The sequence below is a fragment of the Xenia sp. Carnegie-2017 genome, unplaced genomic scaffold (assembly GCF_021976095.1).
Source record: "Xenia sp. Carnegie-2017 unplaced genomic scaffold, XeniaSp_v1 HiC_scaffold_16, whole genome shotgun sequence".
In the NCBI taxonomy this organism is placed as follows: domain Eukaryota; kingdom Metazoa; phylum Cnidaria; class Anthozoa; order Malacalcyonacea; family Xeniidae; genus Xenia; species Xenia sp. Carnegie-2017.
In genome coordinates, this window is record NW_025813469.1 from 11,952,594 (window position 1) to 11,980,492 (window position 27,899).

The window sequence follows — 27,899 nt, forward strand, 5'->3', positions numbered from 1 at the left end:
TTCGAGATTAAACAAAAGATTTTATGTCTGTCAACAAGAGAGAAATGTTGGAAACAGAAAAATTACCTTTGGTGAAAGTCATACAATCGTTCAATATTTCCAAATATTAAATTTTTCCTGCCTCGTAATGACGCCGGTAGATCGTCACTCTCCATTTCCTTTACATAATTCTACACGAAGAAATTCTACGAAATTACTAATAACGTATACACTTCATAAAATTAACTCCAAGATTACCTGGATTACGTAATCCAAGGATTTGACATAATCTCTTTCGGTAGTGACCATTTCATCCACAATATATAACAACTTTCTAAAAAACAATAATGGCCTTGAGTCTTTAAGGAAATTATATGGATGTTTATGGACAAAAGATGGATTTCTATGGACAAAAGATGGATTTCTATGGACAAAAGATGGATGTTTATGGACAAAAAATTGATGTTTCATTTTAATATAAAGCTTGCAAACTTACTCTTTGGTTTTTTCTGAAAGTTTTTGATAAGTTTGTTCATCTTCTTCTCCAGCAGTCTGAAAAACAAATCCATTTTGATTTACTACCAAAGTAAAACGTTTATTGATCAAAAAAGTTGATAACGTATTTTCAAAAGATTTCAGTTGAGGATTCGTTATGTATACAAGAACATATTACTGGATTATTGGTTATATGTAGAGGGAAATATTACTGGATTATAGGTTTTATGTAGAGGGAAATATTACTTGATTATAGGTTATATGTAGAGGGAAATATTACTTGATTATAGGTTATATGTAGAGGGAAATATCACTGGATTATAGGTTATATGTAGAGGGAAATATTACTTGATTATAGGTTATATGTAGAGGGAAATATCACTGGATTATAGGTTATATGTAGTGGGAAATATTACTAGATTATAGGTTATATGTAGAGGGAAATATCGCTGGATTATAGGTTATGTGTAGAGGGGAAACATTGCAGAAATGCTTGTTGTGTGGGAGGGAAATATCATAGGAATAATTGTTGAAAAAGAAAAAAATAAATGGAATCACAGCGAACAAAACAAAGTGAATAAAAGCTCAATTATCGTCTTCAAAATCATGACATAAACATACATCTTTCAAGTTATAAAACAACTGTTGTTCTTCTTCATTGACGTCAGAACGAGCAACTTTCTTCGTTGGAGATAAATCTTGAGGAAGATCTAATTTATCATCATCATCATCACTGTCCATGTCCCCTTCCTCATCGTTTGCACACGAGGTTGAGTTCGATGTTGATGTAGATGACGATCCCTCGCTGGTACCGTTTGTGGATACATCAGAGACCTATGGATAAAGGGGATTTTTATGGATGATCAGGTAACATTTACAATTAATAATCACAAGCTTCTCCAAAGCAACGTACTAGACAGTTTGTTTATAGAACGATATTTGTAATGAACTGTTATTTCCATAGGAGTATATAAAGTGGTGACAAAAATATCAATTGACGGCAGTTGAAAATCGCTAACACCACCATACTTGCTAGGTTAAAAAATCTCCATAAAACATACCTGTACGCGTACGGCCGCCCTCTGTAATGTTTCCTGGCGTTTTAAAAACATTTCCTCGACTTCCTTGTACTCCGCAACAGATTTCTCGGCCTGATTTTGTAGATCTTCGTTCTTCAATTTACCAGAAAGTTCATTTAAGTTATTTAATCTTTCCTTTGACCACATGGGAAATTCTTGAAGAAATCCTTCCATGTTTTCTTTCAGTGAAGCGACACCTTTAGAGGAGTTTGATGCTTCCATATTCATCAATGCCATGTGTTTCAATGCTTGAATTCTCCATTCAGAACTCTGTAATGACGTAAGAGATGTCTTTAATGGAAATAATACTTAAAATAGTGTAGTAAAACTTTGAAAATTGTTTCAAAAATAGCTAATACCATGGAGTATGGTCAAAATAATAACGTTAAGATAGGAGTATGATATGAATAAGCCAATGATAAGAACGAAAGAAAGTTTATGTAATGTCATCAGTAACCTAGCCAGCCTGCAGACTTACTCCTGTTACGTAAGTTCCTAAAGATTATCATTGTTCATTTCTTTAAAAATCTGTTGTTCTCACGACAGGTCAACATAAAAATATTTGTAAAACAGTGGTATAAATTCAGACTGGTTACGCCACTGTGTATCATGATGATTTACAAGTTGTTGTCTCCAAGTTCTCGAGTTGAAGTTTTTTCTCTTCTCTCTTACTTCATCTAAGTGGATTATCCATTGACTGATAAAACACGTAATATGACAAGTTACACCAATTATTTACACGAACAAGAAACCACATGGAATAAACAGTCTGACCAATTATTTACATGAAAGAGACACCAAGTGGTATAAACAGTCAGACAAATACTTTACACGAAAGAGACACCAAGTGGTATAAACAGTCCGACCAATACTTTACACGAAAGAGAAACCACGTGATACAAGCAGTCAGACCAATCATATACATGAAAGAGACACCAAGTGGTATAAACAGTCAGACCAATACTTTACACGAAAGAGAAACCACGTGATACAAGCAGTCAGACCAATCATTTACATGAAAGAGACACCGAATGGTATAAACAGTCAAACCAATAATTTACATGAACAAGAAACTACGTGATACAAGCACTCAGACCAATCATTTACATTACCTCACTGATCATTTTATGAAACTCCATACACGTGACCAGAGCGACACGTCTTTCCTCTAGTGCTGTAGTGAATTGATCCAGTCTCGTCTTCAGTACCTTTGACATTTCCTTTACACCAATGCAATCATCAGTTCCCCACTGAGCTATGTTGCTACCATCCTCCAGTAAATCTTGAGCTTGCAGTATATAACTCTATGAAGAAATAATTGATGTAAAATTTGAGGAAACGCGAAACGTCTGAAAATTGTACGGTATGGATAAAGTTGTACAATCCGAGATAACGATGTATTGCATGAAAGATATAATCTACTGTAGTTTTTACTTCATAATCCATACAATAATACCTCAGCGGGAATCAGAAATTTCTCGAAGTTACCATGGTAACTGAGCGCCTGTCCATACGACTCTGCAATCTCCACAGGTTTTTCTAAACAAGGCATACCGACATCCTGTAACCACTCTAATACCTAAAAGAGCATTTAAACCATACATTACAAAAATCGTGTCGAATAAAGATAGCCTATAGTATCAATAAATTTTACAGTAATGACCGTTGAACTAAAATACATCTATGTCAAGATAACTTGACTGTAGCTACACTTCTTCCAGCGCGTGTTATAAATAATATGATTTCTAAGTTTAAGATCAATTGCGACTACGCTGTTCGCGGTTGCAATGAATTTATAAATGTTGAAAATCTTGAAAGAGTTGAAAGACATGTTGAAAATTATGGATTTGCTCCAGTGTTGTGTTCTAATGAACGTTGTGACAAGGAGATAAACAAACGAGGCAAGATTAAACATGAAACTGAGTTACGTGTGAAATTGCTCCTCATGACTTTGAAGAGATTAGAGAAATGTTTCAACGAAGTTTTGGGGAACAAGTAAAAATACAGATAAATGAAATACATAAATTGGATCAAAAGTTTATAGAAATAAATGAATCAGTAAAGAAGAAAGTTGAGCCATTGAGAGAACAATGTACGGAAATACGTAAAGAAATGATGGAATATTCAACAAAATCTTTCTACAGTGACCAAAGAAATGATGGAATCAAGGAAAGAAATAAAAGATATTCAACAAAATCTCTCTTCAGTGACCAAAAAAATTATGAAATCAAGGAAAGAAATAAAAGATGCTCAACAAAATCTTTCTTCAGTGACCAAAAAAATGAAAGAACTGAAAGGTTATGATGTTTCAAATTTTACAAATGTTGGATATAAATATGAAACATGTTCAAACATTGACATCAACTACTGATGGAATGATGAACTCAGGAAAAGAATATATTTTGATTGCTGGTGGTTACTCAGGTGGTTCTTCAAAGAGTATTGAAATATTTTCATGGAAGGAGGAAAAATGGTTTAATATTGCATCAATGGAAAATGAACACTGGTGTGCTTCATCATTTATTTATGATGATAATTTATTTCTTGTTGGAGGTGGCTGCAAGTCAATGGAGACGTTGAATATAAAACAGTCACCTTTGACATGGAGAAAATTTCCTACAGAGTTTCCTTATGAATGTTGGTATCATCAAACTGTTGTTTATAAACAACAACTCCTTCTCATTGGAGGATTTATTGATGGTAAAGACGATTTGATCTGATCAAAGAAATAAAGATTACTGGTAAAACATCTTATGTTTTAAAAGAGTTGTGTCATATGCCTAAACCACGTTTGTACCCTGGAGCTGTTGTTGTTGATGATAAAGTTCTTATTTTTGGAGGACAGGGAAAAGATGGCAAAGTTTTGTCCAGTGTTTTGGAGTTTGATCCAAGGAGTCTTACATTTAAGGAAATGTCTCCATTACCTCATCCATGGAGAGGAATGGAAACAGTTCAATGGAGAGATCAAGTTGTTCTTCTTGGAGGTTATCATGGAAGAGAATTTGTGAACAGTGTTATCATGTATGACTGTAATACAGGAAAGATTACAGTATTACCATCCATGTTGGAAAAGAGATTAAGGTGTTGTGCTGTTATAACAGGTGATACAAGGTGACAGGTTGTCATGGGAGGTATGAACAATAATCGTGAAGATCTTAAATCAGTGGAGTGTTTCGAAATGGGAAGTAGTTCTTCATGGACATATCTTCCTTCAATGAATGAATCACGAGATGGAGCTATTGCTGAAGTTTTACCTTTTGGACAAAAGTATGAATAAGCAAGAAAATATTCTCCAAAACAATCAATATTTAAAGTTAAATATGCAAATCTCCAATATTCATATAACCTTTGATTATTATAATAAATTACTGGAGAAATAAATGACTTTGGTATTTTACTAAAGACTGAGGTAAAGGAAAATTTATAGCATTAGTTTTTGTTCAGAATCTTTAAACTGCAGTGTGTGGATTTGACCAATTGTTTTGTCAAGTCTTTGCTTATCAAAATCAAAATCACTGCCAAAAGTACACAGCATATTTACCATACAATTTTCATTCCCCTAACATGAGGAAAAGCGTGATAAAAATACAAGGTTATTGTTGATGAACAAGCAAAAATTTCCACAAGTCTTAGCGAGTTTTTTCTCTGGCGCGGATAAACATTACTGAGAATCGGTACGCTTTACTTTCGAACTTCATGAATATTCGGTTATGTAAACTTTTTCGCAGAAGTGTTTTTAGCAAAAGCCAGAGTTATTTTAGCGGGAGCAGAAGTTAAATATTCTCTAAAAATTTTTATTGTTCTCATGTTGAATACAATCAAACGCCGACTCACTGATGAGATGAAAAAGATTCATAAAAATAGCTTTTGTAATGTTGCTCCAATTTTCTTCATAACAACGGCAAAAAGTATTGTATATTTTGGTATTAAAACTCTTCCAGTAAACTGGGCAAACATCTTAATAATTTCATACCTTAGCGTATTCCTCGTGAAAGCATTTCAACTGTAGACAATCCTCGAGCTCTCGTTTTCGTTTTCTATACAAAACTTCCAGCTTGGAGAACACTTGATTCATTTTGAAATATAATTTCGAGACAATTTCCATGGTATATTTCCAGTCTTGTGTTTTATTTGAGTTATCTGTCTGCTGCATGTCAGACACAAGTTGTTCACCTTCGACTTGCAACGCAGACAGGCGGCTGTCTGAAAAGATGGCGCTCACTTTTTTATCGTGTTCTTCGAGCAATCTCTGACATTCTTCTACCGTTTCACCAAATTTTCCTATCCCAAGTTCATCTATTGCCGTCAAAGCCAGCTTTGTTGCACTTCGACAACCCGTCATGAAGGGTTCTTGTTTCTAAAAAAGACCACATTTGAAACTAAATGTTGGAAAAGCTTCACTCCTTTTTTCAAGGTTAATTGGAGACACTGCCTTCTTCAAAGTCAATATTAGAGACGCTACCTTATTCCAAGCTTACATTAGAGACACTCCCCTCAAATTTATAGTAGAGACACTCCCCTATTCCAAACTTATATAAGAGACGCAGCTCTTTCCAAGTTTATATTAGAGGCAATCCCCTGTTACAAGTTTATATTAGAGACACTCCCCTATACGAAACTTATATTACAGACGCAGCTCTTTCAAAGTTTATAATAGAGACAGTCCCCTGTTACAAGTTTATAATAGAGAGGGTCCCTCTAACATGTGTATTTAGATGAACATAGAATTGTTCCATGAAGCTGAAACGGTTAAAGAAAAAAACTCAATAGACAAAAATCTATGTCGACTAATCTTCAAATCCTATTAAAATAAAGCTTAATTCGATCGTTCGAGAGATTTGACTGCACGTAATCAAGGCAAACTATTGTACAAACACGCACAAGAAAGGTTCGAGAAAAACATATCACATGAATTGTGTCATAGCTGAACATCTTATAGTCCAATTTACTGAATGTACGAATCTTCAGCAAAGACTAGAAATTTGTCTAAATGTACAAAGTAATTAACATGTGTCAAAATGTACAATGTTATCAACGTGTTTCAAATTTTATAATTTTATCAACAAATGTACCATGTAAAATGTTATACGTAGACATATTAGTCTATAACAAATTGTTTTAGAAATGTGTCAAGACTTTGTGTGAAGATCAACAATGTTCACGAAACGCATCAAAGTACAAAATCGTACAACGTGATAAAATTCTCACCAATCGAAACTGCAGCCAGGCACCGTGATCGTACTCAAAGCTTCCGCCGAAGGTCGTGGGAATTTGATCCATTGAAATGGAAGATAGCACATCATCAAAAGACGAAAGCAATTTGAACTAAAAACAGAAATTTTCATGAACTTTTTCGCAAAAGGGCAACACGAGTCTTTCCACCCACCTACCCCAACACTCCACAACTCACTTGAAATTTAAGTTTTTCTTTTAGTTTATCAGCACTGAACATCAAAAGATGTGAATCTTTTCGTTCGAGGATGTAGGCAATGTGAACGCTACCTGGTTGCATCTCCTATGGAGATGAAAAATACAAGCATTAGATTACAAAAGAAATTCAAAGTTGAAAAACATAAAAAGAAGTGAAATATTTCAATGTAAATAAAATATAAATTTGAAACTCGTAGTCCTCTGCTTTGACAATTAAAGCATGTTTCAGATTCCTCCTAAAAATCATAAGTATTCACGATTTTTACGCTCTCAAACTTTTACAATGACATGTGATCATAAAGTACATATCAATCCAGTCAGTGGTCCTACATATCACGAAGTCCATGACTCGAATGAAAAGCTATAAGACCATTTGAACTATGGATTTATCGAAAGTATAAAGAATGAAAGAGAAATTTTAGAATATCGGGAAAGAAAATTGGAATATCGGGAAGATTTGACACACGTCAACATTGCAAATTCCTATGACTTTCAGAAGTAACGTGAAGCAAGTTTGTAGACCGACAAACAGTCGTTAGATGATCACCGGTTCTTCAGCTCTCTCGATAAACGTGATTTATGTTAACCAAAGCCAAAAAGTTCGTTTGCTTTTAAAATCATTACGCCTCACCAATTAAAACCGCAAAAATGGCATACGTTGCAACATTAGCAGTAGCATCAGTTTACGTAGGTCAAAGTCATGCTTATCATACACCAAAACAAGATCAATGTACAGCCACTAAAGATATTGCATGTTATACCATCATCAGTAACATAACCAAAAGCTTTGCCAAATAACCAGTGCACAAAAAAATCACTTCATCTCCGTTCGGTAAATTGCGCGAGACGCCATAGTTCTCTGTTGTTGTTAGTCGTTAAAAAAATTTTTCACACAGAGATAAGGGGGCGACAAGATCTATACCCACGGATTTATCGAATTCTTCTACGACTAATAAAGTGTCCGATTACAAAATACACTGTTTTGAGAAAGAACATAACTGATGCCGACAAATGAGCTTAGCTAATGAAGCTTCTCTGCCCGTCTCGCCCGTAATAAATCTTGCAACTGACAACACGCAATTGCGAATCTGACAATTACGTGGCGAGGTTCGTGTTTTGCACAAACAGAAAAACGACAATAGAGAATCGCAAAGTTAAATTAAATGATTTGTCTTCACATGATTATTTCGCAAGAACTATTTTTTATCACAACATACACGGCATCATGTGAACTTTGCGAGTTCACTATTACATATTTGTGGTTATTCTTCACTTGAGGGCAATAAATTGATGAACATATAGAAATTCACCGTTGATTTTTGTGAAAGCGCTGTACATCATTGATTTGCCACTCAGCAAGCGCAGTAAACAAAGACAATTTCCCCTTCTTCCCCCCAGATAGACTTTCGTTAAAATCTTTCGTCCGTCTTTTAAGAGCGAACAGCACTCACACAAAAACTCATTATGGTCCAGCTTCCATATGCAGAGCTGCAAAAGGAGTTCAGCTTTTATACGAGTGAGATTTCGTGTTTTGAAAACCTTCCGCAAAATTACGTCATATCACTAAGCATTGCTACACGAATCACGAAATTACATCATGAATCAAATTACAACTTTCTGCACTCAGGTACATACATAAATGGTATATTGAGAAATTCTTAATAAGTTTTTACTTTATTTGTATTATTTGTTATCATGGTGATAGACATTGCATCCGGAATCATCACAATAGTAAGAGCCAAAAAGCAAATCCGAGTTAAGTTTGAAGTGCCAAAAAGCGATTTGCACTTTACGTGTGATTAATTGGAATGTATAACTTTGATTGAACCTTCTTCACAAACCTTTCTTTTGCATCTCATGTGATACCAGTGCAATCGCAGTTTTTTCACACCTCTACTTTTTGTATGTTAGTCTTATGCGAGATCACCGTCAAAAAACGAGGAAAATTTACTTAACTACACCAAGTACTTGAGTAAATACATGGAGAGCAGAAAAATGGAATTTCTATTGTGCCCCCAATGACCATAAACATCGTATCAAATGACGGAATATGAATAAAAAGTATCACACAATGCGTGGTATACAAGAGCCAGTTTGGCCATTTTCGGTCAAAACACTGGTCAATTGCCTTTTTGAAATCCGTTTGGCAGGGAAAATAATCATTGCCCAGCCAAAGTAAATCTGGCTATATTTGGTCTTTTCATATTTTGCTACAGTATTTTCCTACTTTACACGATCAATGGTTAAATTTCTGTGTATTATTTGATGATTACGAAAGCCAACTCCCATTATGTATTCAGCACGATTGCAATCCTGTGACTGGGTACTAGTTTATTATTATGATTAGTAATAGACGTGATGATAATATTAATGCCTATCACTTTGCTAACCCGTAGGGCCGCGCGGGGTTAAGTATTGTAAGTTACTTGCATATATTACGCATCTTTGTTACCACTACTGAAGCTTTTCCGCTCCTGAGAAATAAACATTAACTTTTAACAGCAAAATTAGGCACTGAAATAAATACAACGTGAATTTGTAATGGTCTTTTTTTGCTTCACACAACCTTTAATTAAGAAAAAGAAAACATTCTCTGTTTCTGTCATTCTTCTGTCTTCTGTAACTCAATAGGAACAAGTAAATATGTCTTATATTTCCTTTAAAAAATGATCTTTTAAAAACAATAGTAAATTTATCGATTTTAATGACGTATTGTTCGTGTCGAGCATTCAACCAATCAGTGCCCGTCTTTTTAAATAGCTATTTTATAATGCAAATTCACTGATGAGGCTTAGTATTTCTCCGAACGTTTCTTGCTTCAAACTTAACGTACCTCGAAAAAAACTAGAGCTTCCCCGATGATCTGCAAAGTCTTTTTGTTATGGTCAGCGTTTTGTGCATCAACAAAAATAGACAAACCTAGTTTCGAAACTTCTTCCCTAAAAGAACGAGAATAGAATTATTTTCCCAAATGCAAAATAACAAAAAAACGTTGTGTATAAAAGAGCTAATAAATACGTAATTCTTTTACGTACGTGTAAATATAGAACATATAAACCAATGATTCTATTCTCTTTTTTTCAAATAAATGCCTGCAGATAAATAGACTCCCAAACCACTAAGAAAACCAAAGGTGCTTGGCAGACTTCCGGTTTAACAAATAACTAATATCCAAGGATAGTGCAAAGGATAGTTGACTCATAATTTGAATCAAGCATAAAATGTTTTACATTTCTTGTACTTATTTCACCATTAACTCCCATATAATTATCATTCACGTATCATGAGGTGAACAACCATTGATTTCATGGGAAATAAATATATTGTAAATAGAAGTCATCACAAACTATCGTTTAAATAACCAGTTGTTGTCTTGTTGTTCACAGTTTACACGTAAGCGCTTTTTTGTTCACCGAGTAATATCTATATGGTTGTGTAGTGGCTACTTTTATTTTACGCACAGGGGAGGGGGAGGGGAAGGGGGAGAGGGGGAGGTAGGTGGTCATTGAGGCAAAGAGTTTTAAAATGTATTTGTTGAAACAAGCCAAAGAAGACAGAAAACTTGCCAATAATACATGACTGAAAACTTGCGCAGTCCACTCGACCAACTGATGAAGTTCATACCGATAAACTGGATACTTAGATATGTGTGTGCCACTGATCTCGAAAAAAGACAGGATCATGTAACTCTATATTTTTAGTAAACAAATTTTGAAGCCACCGCCGCCATTACTAAGGGACCAACACATCGAAAGATTTTTTATAAAAACTATGGAAAACATAGCTACACAAGGACAAATTATGCTTTAAGATAACACAGAAGATGAAGAACAACCTTTGTGACGATAGTGAAGCGAGTCAGAAAGAATAATCGGCCGTATAAAACAAAACGCATACAGGTTTCACTCGGAATCACTCGTAAAAAAGGCTTGTAATTTTAAAGGATTGATCAGTTTATGATCGTAAATGAGATCATTTAATCAGTTTGTATTTCTGAACAACGATTCCAACAATTCTAGGTATTTTCATGCAGTTGTGGGCAATTTTCCACAGTTTTTCCATACCAAAGTAGAGTTACCGATGACAAAAATCGCTGCATTTTGATCATATTTCATCGTATTTTTAGCTTATCTATAAACTGATTTATCTCTTAGTTATGTTAATTTAGTTTTATGTTGAAAATTCTTCATTATTCTTGTATAAATCCACAATATATTTTCTCCTTATTTTCGAAAGTTGGTCCCTTAGTAATGGCGGCGCTCCTTATTTTTTGTCTTCAACTTTTGTGCTAGGTGTTAGATGCTTGTCCAGTCTTATTTCGAGATCAGTGGTGTGGTGTGTCCACGTGTTTTTAACGACATTTCCTGACGTCGTGGATGAGTTGTAGCTCAGGGATTCCAAAATATATGTTTAAAATCACAGGTCAGTCTGAATATTGTTACGACGGATGATGCAAACAACAAATAAAAATTTTATTTCTGAAGAAACGGCAATACCATAGACGTTCATAAAATATCTAATCTTCACATCTATCTCATCTATATCGCAGCAGACGGTTTGTTGTCAAAAGAATAAAGATGGCGTCACAAATCCCTGGAAAATTTCGGATGAAAATTGTTACGTGAAAACAAGGTTCGACAACTTTTCATTTCATAGAAGTCTAGACAGTTATCAACTTTTAAACTCTTATAGGTTGCATATAAAAATGTTTAGAGACCCGATAAGAAATCCAATGTTAGTGGTCAACAAGCAGGAGCGAAACTAGAACGCTAATTTGTGGGAGGGAGGGGGGAGAATGAATGAATATTCATATATTCAGATCTGCCCTGCTTATTTCTTTTGTTGGCAATTTTAATTTCAAAAAAAATCAGAGGGGGAGAGCTGAATTCATGAAGATTCAACCCCCACACACAAACCCAATTACCGTTCTAGTTTGTCAAAAAGCATTCTATCTTTCTTCCGGTCACAGGTCTCAAAAAACAGAAAATAATAGAAGTAAACTTATAAAGTCCCCGCTGGAAACAACTACAGCATTAGTAAAGCACCTTACGTTCTGCCGTATTTCTAACATAAGCGAGCTTTAGCAAAGACTCGTAGATGTTCTTCAATACAAGAACGACAAAAGATGTGTTCGTTATGCTGACACATTAGGGAGCTTTAGCAAAGACTACGAGTACGATTTACGTCATTTTGGCGCGAAAACATTGTTGCGACAACAACAACACGTAGCCGTCTTCAATTTGAGTACGATGTTTTGTAAAAAATTCGTAGTCGCAACTACGATGGCTTTTTAAGCAAAGAAAGTAGGTATATTTCTTCATTCTGTAAGAAATTAGTTTACAGTACTATTTTCGAGCATCCTGGCTTTAATTTAGAACCCTTTTTGAGCGCAGATGTACATTAAAAAAGAAAATATGACCTGCAAAACTTTCATGTATTTCGTACGCAGAGTGAAAGGTAAGCAAACAATAAAATAGTACAAATATATCGTACATAAAACTTAAAATAGTGAAGATTTTTCACTCTAAAGAGTCCTATATTCTCGCAAAACTAGTATTACCGATTAGTTGATATCATTATTGACAAATAGATCTGTAGCTGCTTCGCAAACGTCGGTGTTTTTCACAATAAAAGGCTCGTTCTGTTGTTTACAGCTAAAACAAAATTTTGACGAAGCGACAACGACAACAAACTTCCTCGTGCCATTCCCTTACACGGTCAAACTTCGTACTCGTCGTTGTAGTCGTACTCTTACTAAAGCTCCCTATTAGCTACTACGCATCTAAACAATACGTAAATAGTTTACCGAACGCTGTACGCAATGTTTACTTGCCTGGGAATTTGAAGGAAATATAAACATATTCGTGCTATTTCTTCGCTGTTGAAATCTGGAATCTGCCATTCCGACTTTCCAGCATCAAAAAATATCACAGGTGCACCCCTGGCGTCCCTTGTACCTACGCGGGAAAATGGAAACTAGAAATACGAATTATATTACAAATTAAAACCCGATGAACAATAAAATAACAACAATACAACGCGTGCGCTGATTGGTCTATAGTTGAGTTTGCATTATCCTGTGCAAACCGATGTCAGCTCAGTCAATAAAAGCAATTAGCTACAGAGAATATGCAAACCCATCATTATACATGTTGTGGGAAAAATTGAAAAACTTGTTTCGAGTTTATATGTTTTTATTTAAAAAAAAGTAATAAAAGATGTTTATTGTGTTTGCACTGGGTTATGCAATGTGAACCGAGGAGACATTAGCAAGAACTCGCTCTCGGATTTGCACTGATCAGCTCTAGAATTCTCTCAAAGGTCTCCTCGATTTGCATAAGCCAGTGCGCACACAGTAAACATCTTTTATTTCTTAATAGACCTTTTCAAGGTTATCGTAGCCATATTGCAGGGGGTGCAAAAACATTGGGCCGAGCGCGCGGTCACGCATGGCGTCCATATAAATTACTAATAAATGCGCAAAAATTACCCTTATACATATTGGCCATTTCTTTCAAAGATATTTCTCAAACTCGTCCATTTTAATAGTCGAATTATTATTTGCGATTTTTTATACATGTGAGTCCAATTTTGTGGTAATCAAAAAGCGGAAAGTTAAAGAAAACATTTGTTTTCTTTGAACAACTTGACCGTCGTTTGAGCGATGTTCTTGTGTTCGCAACACACGCACATGTCTACAGCAAAGTCAGCAGCAGATATCGCGAGGAACTATTCTACGGCAAACTCTTATCAGTATTTCCAATTATTTGTAAAGTGACATTGCTATTTTTATTATTATGTATGGCGACTAAACAGCCAGAAGAAGAAACAGCCAAGTATTCAAATACACACTTAAAACTGTTAGTCGATGGCAGGCCGGTGTGAAACCTTACATCATACTCTCTCATCAACTGTTCAAATTCCTAAGGGACAGAGAGTAAAGATGCCTCAGATTTTGCTGGATTTCCATCAAAACTTGAATCAGAATCCTCGGTGTCATAGGATTGATGAGGACGCTTTGATGTCGTCCATGTTTCTCCTCCTTTACGTTTAAGCGGAGTCCTCGATTGCTCGTACTCTGATAGCGTAATAAAAACCGAAGGATAATCCGTTCCGCAGTTATTTGGGGTTCTTCCCAAGGGAAAATAATTTCAGCAAACGAAACTACCTTGTGCACCAGGCTTTGGGTTAAAGTCATCGGCTCTGCTGTTGGCAATTTGTTTTCGCCAAATTTCAGCGAGTGCTTGATCTTTGGGCCACTTATGAAAAACTAACTTTTCTACGTGAGACCTCTTAACTTGATAATCAGGATAGCGTTTATCATTATCGCAATATCCAACTGCACAACGCGCATTTTTTACCATTTCGGCTATGACTGCTCACGGCTAGTCGGCTAGTTTAGGGTTTAGTTCGTTTGACTTGGCTTTTGAGTTCCGCATATTTGCGAACTCAAGAACATCGCTCAAACGACGGTCAAGTTGTTCAAAGAAAACAAATGTTTTCTTTAACTTTCCGCTTTTTGATTACCACAAAATTGGACTCACGTGTATAAAAAATCGCAAATAAAAATTTAACTATTAAAATGGATGAGTTTGAGAAATATTTTTGAAAGAAATGGCCAATATGTATAAGGGTAATTTTTGCGCAGTTATTAGTAATTTATATGGACGCCATGCGTGACCGCGCGCTCGGCCGAATGTTTTTGCACCCCCTGCAATATGGCTACGATAACCTTGAAAAGGTCTATTATAAAATAAAAACAATTAAACACGTGCGCTAATTGGGCTGTAGCTGATTTCGAATTAACCCATGCAAATTGATCCGAACTCAATCAATTTAATCAATCAAAGAGAATTTGCGAATCACTCAGTCTCCGGTTTGCACTGATCAGTTCTCGAGTTCTTCCAAACTTAACTTCCAAACTTCCAGACTGAGAGGGACCATATTCATACAAATTGCTATGACAACCTGATTTCCTTTGAATGTGAAATTGCTTTGAAAAGAGATAGACCACACATAGCAAAACATATGAATATCATCCAATGTAAGCATTTGCAAACAAGAAAACGCAGTTTTACTTTCTAAACGTTTTCTTTGATTATTCGTTAAAAACGATGTCACCAAAGCGACATTATCCGTACGTAAATTTTTAGTGTAGTTTTTTTAAAATTTGTTATAACAGCTTTATTTAGTACAATGAAAGCTATATCTTCAATGTACGTGTTCTCCTTTCTACGTCACATCCGGTTCAAAATCATATACTTCTGGGCAACAAAAACCCATAAAGATAAAATTTTCATGTTGCAAATGTTCTTAAGTTCGATGTAACCGTCTGTAGAACTTATTTCACTGACTCTTTACGTAACTGTCATCTTACCTGGCATGCAGATTACATGGCTATGAATGACTTCGAAGTTTACATCAAGTATAGTCAACGGCTTCGAGCTTAAATCTGTGAACATCGTGAATGCATTTACACTGCTCGTCCGCGGGCTCAGCTCCGTATTCAAGTCCTTGCTGCTTTGCCGTCTGTGCCTTGTATCGAATGCCATTATGTACCTCCATGGTCTGCGTTCAAACCCTTTGCCTGCTTGACCTCTCACAATACAGTTCAAAAAAAGAAACCTGTTCTTCATTTGTTTCGACTTTCGTTCATTCCAGTTCGAAGCCCATATGCAATCGTATTCGCTTTTGGTCAGCGGCAACGACATCACCTTTTTGGAATCGTAATACTTCAAGATGATTTCGCCTGGCGATGTGAGGTTCAAGTGAAAATAGAATTCCCCTTTGTGGAGGTTGATGTCGAGCTGCGAGAGATGAATCACAGATGTGACGAATCTCTCGTAACATGGTAGCCATTTTTCCTCGTTCATTCCAGAATTTGAGAAAAATGTCTGAAAGATGGAGAACGAAGCAATGTTATTGATTTCAAGCAATTTATGTAAAATTGAGACTTCCCCGGATGGTCACACTGCAGGGAGCGTGGAAGATTGATAATTGACGCGGGGAAGGGTCACATTGATTTCAACGGAAACTAATGAAGTAGTATATGAATATCGTCACGTTACTCACTTTTATGGCAAAATCATTTTTGGAAGTTTTGAGAAAAAGAGGAAACAATTAATATAACTTTAAAATAGTCAAACGCTTCAATAAACATATATTGAACATTTATTGAGTCGTTTTTTGATTGGTTAATTGACTTCGGCAATAAATACGGAACATAACAACGGGAAAAATAATAATTCTTCTAAAACGCAAAAATCCAAAATCCACCCTCCCCTCTCCTTAACTATCAATCTTCCGCGGTCCTTGACACGTATGAAAGAACTATCATAATCCTATGTCATGGAATGTACATATCCACGGTAGTGTTGTATGGGAGGGGTGGGTGTGCGGAAGTAAGTATTAGATTTTGATGGCTCCATATTGTTGTTTAATGTCTGACTGTTTTTTTCAAATGACTTAACTTCATATTGTGACAGTAAGATTTTTCTGGAAAGTGCACTCCATTAAACTCTTATCACAATTGCTTTGGCTTAATTATTTGGTCTATTAATATTTGTAGGAAAATTGGTACCTATCCCGCACCCCTTTAACCAAGAATATGAAAGGTGCACACCCCCACAACACCCCTCCTCCCCTAAATCCATCCCTACTATATGTACGACGTAGACAGTAAAAAGGTCAGCTTATTTACTCATGTTCTGTATTTTTTCGACGTTCACTCATTTCAAAAACAATAAATGTTCAAAGAAAATAAAACAAACAAAGTTCTCGAATTTAAAAAGAGCGACTACGTCACAGGCTATCGCACTACGTCACTGACTACGTCACTGGCTACCACGCTACGTCATTGCAGGTAAATGGTGTGAGATAGTGAGATTATTCTGAAAACATGCGTTAGAATTAGGACATGAGGGAGAACGTTCATATAATGCAGGAGCGATCAAATACTTTTCATGGAATTGAATGTTCCAATGACATTTTTTAAAAAATGCAAAATGCTCATGAACAAAGATCAAAACTTGATTAAAATTGAATATGTATGACTAGTTTATAATTTACGAATATATTGTAAACTCCGATCAAAATTGGGAAAAATGAAGTAAAGACTATAGTTTAATAGCAAAATGTAGTTTATAGTTTGTAGATAAGACTTAGTCTATTTCATGAAATAAGGATCTTGTAAAACTAATATTGAGGAAGAAAATACAGAAGCCATTTGTTTACAAATGTTAAACAACAATAACAGTCGGGTCCAGACCCTTAATTAACAACTATCCCATAATGCTCTAGTTTACAGATATAAACCTGGATTAAAACAGCATTAAAATTGAATATGTACTCTGGTTTAATAAACCTAGTTCTTATTTTGCAGAAATAAACACAGATGAATAAATAGACCTATGCAGCTGGTTTAAAGTTTACAAAGATAAACATGCTCTTTCAACATTTATATACCATTTGAAATATGATAAGTTTAATATAACTTATTTATTTTACTATTTGTGATGCTCTGATTTTTCCATTATAGAAAAAAAGTATGAACTATTAATTTGTAATTCATATGTATGATATATTTATGTTCACCTGAATTAAAGATGACTTGAAATTAAGTCAAAACATGTTTATGTTGAAAAATTTGGTCGTTTACTTCAAATGTGTTATTAATCTTATGCTATTGACATCATATGGAAATAACAATATAGCCTACAGCAGAGAGAGACATGTTTATGTTCACAAACCTCAGCTGATGTCCGTAGTTCTAGAAGTAATGAGCAAATAGGCCTCAAAAACTCATCATCAAAGAGCTCAGAATGGCCACCATAAGCCTCTTCACAAATCTTCTCGAGTTCATTAAAATGATCCTCGAACATGGAACCCTCGAGAAAGAGTTTCCATTGTTCATCCTCTTGTGTCTACAAGACCAAAAAATAGCATTTTTAAGCACTATTTTATTGTGATTAAATAATATCTAAGCTCAAAGTTGTGAGCTTTCATCATGCACAAAGGCTTGCTACTGTAATGGTGATGTGTTTATTTATACAGAGGAATGCCAATGAAAAAAAGGGATTAAATATTTTACCAAAAGTTCACTCTTTAACCAATATCAAAAACTTATTTTTAAAGTAGAGATTAATGTCCTTAGATATTGCCAAGAATACCAGTCTGGCTGGCTGCTATGCCATGAAGGATGCAAACACAATCTGCCTACAGGTTAATGGCAAAGTATTTCTTGACAAATTGGTTCAATTTGGATCACTTAAAATAGTTTGAAACATATTGGTATATAATGGATAATGTATGTAGTAATCACCTACAATTTGAGTTCTAATGATTCAGGGAATATTTAACATAAATTACTTTATTTCTGTGTTATTTGAGCATTCTGGTAACTTTGTTTACTGAATGATTATGTTCCTCGATAATTAGGACATTGTATGTCAACAAAGATGAAGCAGTTTGACTAAGGATTTGCGGTAAAAATTGCGTTATCTTGAAGGAAATGATTCCCTGGGTTATAGCCACTATTACAATTAGGTAATATCAATCAATTAAGGAACCACAACAATCGTATGTTTCAAATTAACATCAGTATGTGAATACACCAACAGTTTTCTAAACAGTTATAATAACTTCAAGAAAATTGCTTTGAGCAAATAGCATATTGCCAACCGCACTCGAGGTAAAGTTATACCGAAGTAGCTGCCGACTCTCTTCCGTTATGTGTAAATTAGAAATTGTGACATACAATTCGTATGTACTTGTTTATTGAGTAAAAAATCGTGTAATTTTGCTTGAAAAGTGCGATATCGATAAGTCTGTGGTTAAATACAGTCGTATAGTCGAAATAGGTAGAGTCACAATTTGAAAGTTTCAACTAAAAATCAGTTAAAATCAATCGCAAGAGTTTCAAAACAATTCTTCGATTTCGTAATTAAATTATTCCGTCTGGATGAATAGAACGCGATTAAATAAAAAGAACTTTTCCCTGTAAACGATATTCGCAACTATTTATAATATCACTTACAAATGAATAAAGATTATACACAATTGATGACAAGTGATCGCAACGTACTTCAAAGACGTCAAAGATCGAACATGATTACTGATGAGCTTGTTTACAGTCGACTACGAATAATAAAATTTCTTTAGAAATCCCAAGAATATGACCAAACCTGGATAATACAACGGTATGTATTCCTTTGTGTGATAGCTCACCCAAAAAAGTGACGAGACATTTGCGCAGAGGGATTAAATAAACATCAAACACGAACATCGGTCAACGACAATGTCCGTCAACTCAAAACACAGCAGCTGTGAACGCGATTTCGAATCGATTTGAAGACAACTTACCTCAATAGACATCCTAAAGTTTCTCAAAGACAACTGGCTTGCCGTATATCTTTCGATTTTGGTAGATTTTGGATTCAAAATACTACATCACAAAGCATTTTATGAAAAGGTCGATTCACTGGCCATGAGAGTCGGCCATAATTGGAAGTCAATATGACGGAGACCGCAGAGGTATGTGGGTAATCTCGTCAAGTGAGGAGACTTCTGTAAAAGGCTTAGCAATCCTTCATTTTCTCTCCTTTTTTGTCAACTTGTGCGTCAAAGTGTCAACGAATTAAACAAAATATATTGAATGAAGTGCAGTTTGATTAAATACCTGCTTGAACTCGAACATCTGTTCGGTCAACTTTGTAGCTTAGCGATCAGTGAGTTCTTAGAAATAAGACTAAAGGACGTAGCTTGCTCAATAATCGGTGGTTGTATCTCGTTATTTGTTCCTCTGATTTCTGAGATTCAATGCTTTCAGGGATTATAGAATGCACATATGAATACAAGCCTTTCCCCCCTCTCCTCCACCAATCATGTATTTTACTACGGTCGTGGATTTGAGCGAAACAAATTGTTTTTCAAAAGTCCATAATACGTTAGGAGTGGCATAATTACTTAACAGATTGTGTGTATAATTTTTATGTAATTGTGAATTTTTTCTTCTTGAATTGAAAACCAATTTCATTTAGTGTTGTATGTTTGCTGAGAATTTTATCATTTCAAGTTAAGTTATTAACAAGAATGTTAAATTTCTTTTCACAGGAAAGATTTCGGTATTAATTTTACATTCTCGTTTATTAGAACTTTAAAACGACGGCGTACTTTCTAAAACAGTTCGTGAATGTCGTTTTACATTCTCATTTCTCATGTTATTAAAGTTTTTTAATATCCATTTAGTACAACTAGTGACGTCATTATGCATAACGATGTTGTAGAAAAATTTTCAAATATTCTTCAGTTTTCTGGCATCTTTTCGATGAAATTCTCTCGCAATATTTCATGAATAGTGTATTTGCACACTTCAACGTCAAAGCTTTGGACAATATCTTTGATGAAGTGTTTGAATATTTTAGATCTTTTAATTTTGTCAGTTCGATGTAAACATAGTTTATTCGTGGCATTATCTTTATGAAGATAGACATTTCAATATTTTAAAGGCTTAACACTTTCGTCTAAAAAAGGGAAATATTAATTGAGATCAATCACATCATCTCCAATATGAACAAAAGTGATCATAAAGCATTCTTTACACTACCTAAAATATAAACGTGTGTCAGTGTTGGCAGTGATGAATGGACAATAGAAAATGAAAAGAACAAAATTATCCAATTGCTTTTTGGCTATATCATTTTCTTGAGCAGGTTATTTCAAAAGTGTTTCTCGGTAACACAATTCTTACGCTATTTTACAGTCAGATGAACCATTAGAAGTCAAACTTCCTATTCCACCAAATGTTTATGCAGATCTTGCATGCTGAAAACTACAGCGACGTTTTCGTAGCTGTTCAGTTTTTTTATACCCTCAATGTACACTACCGACACGACATTCTAAACTAAATGACGTTTGTCGGTGATGATGAATCAATAACAGACAAAAAAATGTCCTGACACTGTTTACGTGAAACATAAATATATATGAATTTAATTGGTTGAATCTAAGCTAACAATGTCTATAGGAAATTACACGGGTATAAATTTAGAGAGAACTAAGTTTACCTTGAGACTGCGCAAAGTCATTTTCCTATTCATGAATTCCAATGATATTCTTGATTAGTCTGGAATTTTCTTCCGACTTTTTCAACACTTTTGCATTCTGAATTTTGTAATTCTTAAACCATTTAAAACAACGTCACTAGATCTTCATTTATTTCGATTTACTCCGAGCTCACGTCTTCTTTATCGGAGGAAAAATCATAAAATATACTTCCATCGACAAAATTAGAAAATCCACGTTTTTGTTTGGGCCACTCCACCAAAGGATCTATAAGTGCCTTTTCTTTTTTCGTGAAATAAGAAAAGATTAACTTCTTTCTTTCTAGGTTGATGATCATGTTCGCCTAAAGTGGTTGATACAAAAGAAATAAAAAAATCATTTGCACGTTAAAAGAAATTAATAAATTTTAGTCTGGTACGTAGTTTTAATGATGTAAAGAACTTTTTCTTATTTCATCTTAGATTATATTAAAAAATAAAGCTCCATTCGATCGTTTTACCATTTTTCTTACCGTATGAATATGTTTTCGCAATTTGACGTCCTGCCTGATCTTACTTGCATCCTCAATGACAAGGGCGAGAATGAGGTTCATAATAACGACAGGCATGACGACGACGAAAACAACAACAAAGAACTTTCTGTTGTGGGTAAAACATGTCGTTATAATGGTGACGAAGAACTGTCTCCTTAAAATCAATTTCTCCGATCGTCATGATCGCTGTAGTTAACATCGATGTTCGAAAATTCCCGAATCTCTCTGTGTCATTCAGTATCACCGTAAAGGTTGCTGCAAACGCGACGAAGAATAATAATAACAGACTCAAAACCTAAACAAAAATATGATGAATTATTTTAAGTCCCGTTCACACGATCCGATTTGTTTGATATCTGATTGTTTCGGTTTCGACTTTTGATTGGTTTTTAAGACGGTCGGATAATTTTGTTGATATTTATATTCGTTCAGATATTTATAGTCTTGGGAGCAGACATTTGTGTTATCCAGTACATTTATCGATATATTTTTCAAATTTTTATTCTTGTTTCAAGACTTTTTCACATCTAATGTTTTGCGCCTTATGAAATTTGGAAAGTATGAAGAGTAAGAGGTCTGGGACTAGTCGTCTTTCTTTGATGTAGTCGGATGAAAATAGAGCAAGTTTAATAGAGCAAGATGGGACCGCTATGTACTTTCGTGATTTAACAACAAATTAACAACAGATTTAACAACAGACTTTCTTGTTCACAGACATAAGTCTGTGAACAAGAAAGAAATGTTGGCAATAGAAAAATTACCTTTGGTGAAAGTCATACAATCGCTCAATATTTCCAAATATTAAATTTTTCCTTCCCCGTAATGACGCCGGTAGATCGTCACTCTCCATTTCCTTTACATAATTCTACACGAAGAAATTCTACGAAATTACTAATATTGTAAATACTCGACAAAATTAGCTCCAAAATTACATGGATTACGTAATCCAAGGTCTTGACATAATCTCTTTTCATAGTGACCATTTCATCCACAATATACCAAAACTTTCCACAAAACAATAATGGCCTTGAGACTTTAAGGAAATTATATGGATGTTTATGGACAAAAAGGGATGTTTCATTTTAATATAAAGCTTGAAAACTTACTCTTTGGTTTATTCTGAAAGTTTTTGATAAGTTTGTTCATCTTGTTCTCCAGCAATCTGAAAAACAAAACCATTTTTATTCACTAGTTAAGGAGTTCTTTTGCATTCATGTTGCAAAGAACAAACGTTTATTGATCAAACAAGTTTATAACCTATTTTCAAAAGATTTATTAAAGGATTTCTTATATGTAGAGGAAAATATAGCAGAAATGTTGGTTGTGTGTGGAGGGAAATATCATAGAAATAATTGTTGAAAAAGAAAAAAACAATAGAATTACAGTGAGCAAAACAAAGTGGATAAAAGTTCAATTAACGTCTTCATAAACATACATCTTTCAAGTTATAAAACAACTGTTGTTCCTGTTCATTGACGTCTGAACAGCAGCTTTCTTGGTAGGAGATAAATCTTCACGAAGATCTAATTTATCATCATCATCATCATCACTGTCCAAGTCGCCTTCCTCATCGTTTGCACACGAGGTTGAGTTCGATGTTAATGTAGATGACGATCCCTCGCTGGTACCATTTGTAGATGCGTCAGAGACCTATGGATAAAGGGGATTTTCATGGATGATCAAACAGTATTCACAATCAATAAGCACAAGCTTCCCCAAAGCAACGTACAAGACAGTTTGTTTATAGAACGATATTTGTAATGAACTGTTATTTCCATAGGAGTATATAAAGTGGTGACAAAAATATCGATTGACGGCAGTTGAAAATCACTAACACCATCATACTTGCTATGTTAAAAGATCTCCATAAACATACCTGTACGCGTACGACCGCCCTCTGTAATGTTTCCTGACGTTAAAAAACATTTCCTCGACTTCCTTGTACTCCGCAACAGATTTCACGGCCTGATTTTGTAGATCTTCGTTCTTCAATTTACCTGAAAGTTCATTTAAGTTATTTAATCTTTCCTTCGACCACATGGGAAACTCTTGAAGAAATCCTTCCATGTTTTCTTTCAGTGAAGCGACATATCTAGAGGAGTTTAATACTTCCATATTCATCAATGCCATGTGTTTCAATGCTTGAATTCTCCATTCAGAACACTGTAACGACGTAAGAGATGTCTTTAATGGAAATAATACTTAACGATACCACACAGTTATTGGAAAGATCGAAAGTTCCACTAGTCTCTTCAAAAGAAGTAAACCAACGATAAGAAAGAAGGAAAGTTTATGAAATGTCATCAGTAACCTAGCCAGCCTGCAGACTTACTCCTGCTACAGTAAGTTCCTAAAGATTATCATTGTTCATTTCTTTAGAAATCTATTGCTCTCATGACAGGTCAACATAAAAATATTTGTAAAGCAGTGGTATAAATTCAGGCTGGCTACGTCACTGTGTTTCATGATGATTTACAAGTTGTTGTCTCCAATTTCTCGAGTTGAAATTATTTCTCTTCCCTTTCTTGCTTCATCTAAGTGGATTATTCATTGATTAATAAAACACGTAATATGACAAGTCAGACGAATCTTTTACACGAACAAGAAACCACGTGGTATAAGCAGGCAGGTAAAGACGGTTTCAAGTATGCCCTGTCATTTATTGTCGATTACACTCGATCATGATATATTTTTTGAAATACAAATCTGACACTATCAAAGCCACAAAACAATTTCTGGCTGATATTGCACCTTTCGGCAAAGTAAAATGTATTAGAAGTGATAATGGAGGGGAGTTTGCTGGACATGAGTTTAGAACCCTTCTGCGTGATAACAAGATTAAACATGAGACATGTGCTCCTTATTCGCCTCACCAAAATTGGTCGGCAGAAAGAACTTGGCTAAGTTTATTTAATATGGCCAGGTGTTTGCTACTTAAGTCAAAGCTGCCAAGGACCTTGTGGACTTATGCAGTGATGGCATCTGGGTATATCAGAAACAGGTGTTTCAATGACTGGTTGGGTAAAACTCCTTATGAGGCTTTAACAGGGTAAAAACCTAATCTTAGTAAGATGCATGTGCTTGGTTCAGTGTGCTATGCCTATGTGCAAGACCCGAAAAAGCTTGAACCTAGAAGCAAGAAGGGGATTTTCATTGGGTATGATAAGTGCAGCCCAGCATACTTGGTATATTACCCTGAAAACATGAAAGTAGAGAGAGTAAGATGCGTAAAGTTTTTTGATAGTATCCATGATGAGATTGAGAAGACTCCAACGGACGATGAAATTTACCAACCTTCTTACGCAACACCTACGTCAGAACAGCCTACTGCAGAAATAGGGGGGAAACCTGATGATTTAGAAGGGAATGACACTGTAAGGTATCCAACCCGAACCCGGAATAGGCCAGCATATCTAGATGAGTATGTAGTTGAAAACGTAACCGAAACCACAACTAAGCTTGCAGTCGATTATTGTTACAGGTTGAATGATTTACCCAATTCTTATTCAGAAGCTGTAAGTTCTAAAGATTCAGTCCAGTGGAAAAACGCCATGAACGATGAGTTTACCTCATTAGTGGATAATAACACTTTCACACTTACTGAGTTACCCCCAAATCTTGAAATAGTGGGTGGAAAATGGGTGTACACAATCAAAACAGGCATGAACAATGAGGAGACGTTTAAGGCTAGGTATGTAGCTAAGGGTTATTCTCAAGTCTCAGGAATTGACTATCATGAGACGTTCGCACCCACTGCTAGAATGAATTCAATTCTTGTGCTGATTAAACACGCAGTCCAAAAAAATATGCAAGTACACCAACTGGATGTTAAATCGGCATATTTAAACGCACCCATTGATTGCGACATTTATGTTGAGCAACCAAAAGGCTACGAAAAATTGGGTAAGAATGGAGAAAAACTTGTCTACAAACTAAACAAGTCGTTGTACGGTCTTAAACAAAGCGGTAGGAACTGGAATCAAACATTACACGACTACTTGACTGGGGACGGGTTCAGCCAATCCCTTGCAGACCCATCTGTGTATTATAAGTTCGTAAATGGGGACCGTAACAAATGTAATATCATGATCATTTGGGTAGACGACTTAATAATTTCTGCAAGTAACTCAATCTTGCTGAAAGGCGTAAAAGAGGGTCTTTGCAAGCAATTCAAAATGAAAGATTTGGGCATTTTACATTGGTTTTTAGGCATGGAGTTTAAGTGTTCTGATGACGAAATAGAAATGAGCCAAAGCCGTTACGTAGAAAAAATATTGGCAAAATTTGAAATGACCGATTGCAAACTCAAAAAGGCACCGTCACTTCCCGAACACGATAAATTAATGTGCATGGATTCACCCGAATTAGAGGATCCTAACTTGTATAGACGAATTTTTGGGAGTCTGATTTACATTATGACAGGCACTAGGCCGGACTTATACTATTTAGTTACCAAACTGTCTCAATACATGTCCAAACCGACTGTTGCATCATTAAATGCAGAAAAGCATGTCCTAAGATAGCTTAAGGGGACACCACAATTAAATCTAACGTTTAGAAAGAGCGAGAACCCTTTAGAATCGGTAGGATACAGTGATTCAGATTGGGAGGGAAATGCTAGTGACAGGAAGAGCAATTCTGGACACGCTTTTCTATTGTCAGAGGGAGGACCTCTGATATCCTGGAAAAGGAAGAAGCAGCAGGTAGTTGCACTTTCTACTTCTGAAGCAGAATATATAGCTATGGCTGAGGCAGTGCAGGAAAGTAAGTTTTTAAAGCAATTATGTTGCGACATTGGCATATTCTCAGATAGCAGGAGCGCGATTATCAATGTCGATAACCAGGGAGCAATCAAACTAGCTAAGAATCCAGCTTTTCATAAGAGATCGAAGCATATTGACATCAAGTATCACTTCATTAGAAGTGAAACGCAGCGCAGCACGATAAACTTAAGGTACGTTGCAAGTGAAGATAACTTAGCAGACATATTTACCAAGGCGGCAAGTAAAATCAAGCTAGATAGGTTCAAACATTTAATCTTCAATTAAAAGGACATTGCGAGCAAGGGGGGATGTTAGGTTATGCTCTCATGTGATGTGTATATGTGTATCTTGTGAAGTGTGTGTTAACTTCCTACATGTTTAATTATAGAAATGATTGTAAACGTAATCGATATTATTTGTAACAAGAGCTGAGTAAATAAACTGACCAATCATAGTTTAGCGTCACGTATGTAAATAGCTGTATCATTATGTGTATCAGTTAGTTGTCGTGTGCTAGTCTTTCTTCTATGTGTGGGAATAAATGTAATAAAACCTACAGACATCAGTGTGATTATTTATCATGGCCACTGCATCAAACCCAACAATATGGATAGCCTATAACATCAATAAATTTTACACTGTTGACTATACAATCCAGCTATATGAAAAGGTCAGTGTAATCACGTGAGCATCCAATCTTTCTTCGCTTATTGAAATTTGAAAATTACAGTTGATAGTAAACGATATTGTGACAAACGTGCCAACTGTCGACTTTGGCCAAAAAAGGAAAAGCAAAGTTTTTGTTTACTCGCAGAAAGTGTGGAATAGCCAGAGAGTATATAGTGATTAAAAATTTAAAAGGAAGTTTGGTTCACACAAGATTAATTGCAAAAATTTAATCTTTGTTTAACCGAAAACAGTGAAACCACACAATTTGTGATTTGTTTTCAAATGTAGGTTACTTCAAAGAGCAAATGCTCAAGTGAGCATGAAACCAACACAAAGTCCTTTTCTTTTTTAAATTTTCTGCCCACTTGTCAGTGAAAGCACTTCATTCGGGTTTTTTTGATTAAATAATTGTTGATTTTGTATTATAATTAAAACATTGTCGGTGATATTGGGTATCTTGATTGTTAATTTGTTTAATTTTGTGGAAAGTTTACGGCATGGTCTAAGTAAAATCTTCAGAAATATTAATTTAAAAAAAAAACAAGGCTCAACCATTCAACTTCATCATATGATATTCCCAGTAATCGTTTATTCATGCAGAACAAAACATGAAAATGATTTATCCATTTAACGGACAATCGTGCTCTATATAAAACTTTACAAAAAATGATAAAAAGTAAGAAATAAAATCCTCAAGAAATAATACAAATGTAGACAATGCAAGTGATCAAAAATATCAATTTTATCATGTTTGTGCATGGCAGTACGAGAAACTTATACTTAATACGATGAACTGTACTTGAATTTAGTCAAATTCAACACTTTTATTCGCATTGTTTACATTTACCTTGGCTTACTTTGTTGGTGTGTTGAATGAAAGGAAAATTAAAT

The 27,899-nt window shown here is 35.1% G+C and overlaps 1 protein-coding gene and 1 long non-coding RNA gene across 7 annotated transcripts in view; one reads left to right on the forward strand and one right to left on the reverse strand.

Moving 5' to 3' along the window:
• The window catches only part of LOC124437488 (pleckstrin homology domain-containing family G member 4B-like), a 65,166-nt gene that overhangs the window by 7,212 nt on the left and 30,055 nt on the right, over positions 1 to 27,899 (reverse strand). The window contains exons 1-15 of one of the 6 annotated variants that reach the window (XM_046987451.1): positions 19,660 to 19,692; positions 17,732 to 17,905; positions 15,361 to 15,877; positions 12,817 to 12,940; positions 9,817 to 9,922; positions 6,964 to 7,068; positions 6,762 to 6,878; positions 5,527 to 5,910; positions 3,010 to 3,132; positions 2,666 to 2,857; positions 1,536 to 1,823; positions 1,096 to 1,308; positions 476 to 531; positions 238 to 313; positions 67 to 170 (exon numbers count right to left, since the gene is read on the reverse strand). In XM_046987451.1, coding sequence (XP_046843407.1) covers positions 67 to 170; positions 238 to 313; positions 476 to 531; positions 1,096 to 1,308; positions 1,536 to 1,823; positions 2,666 to 2,857; positions 3,010 to 3,132; positions 5,527 to 5,910; positions 6,762 to 6,878; positions 6,964 to 7,068; positions 9,817 to 9,922; positions 12,817 to 12,940; positions 15,361 to 15,877; positions 17,732 to 17,905; positions 19,660 to 19,677 — 2,597 coding nt within the window. In that variant the 5' untranslated portion in view covers positions 19,678 to 19,692. The other 5 variants (XM_046987452.1, XM_046987453.1, XM_046987454.1 and 2 more) reach the window with 5 other exon arrangements.
• LOC124437494 lies at positions 19,430 to 21,529 on the forward strand. Its single transcript, XR_006945733.1, has 2 exons — positions 19,430 to 19,514; positions 21,370 to 21,529. It is a non-coding gene; the product is annotated as an uncharacterized LOC124437494 (long non-coding RNA).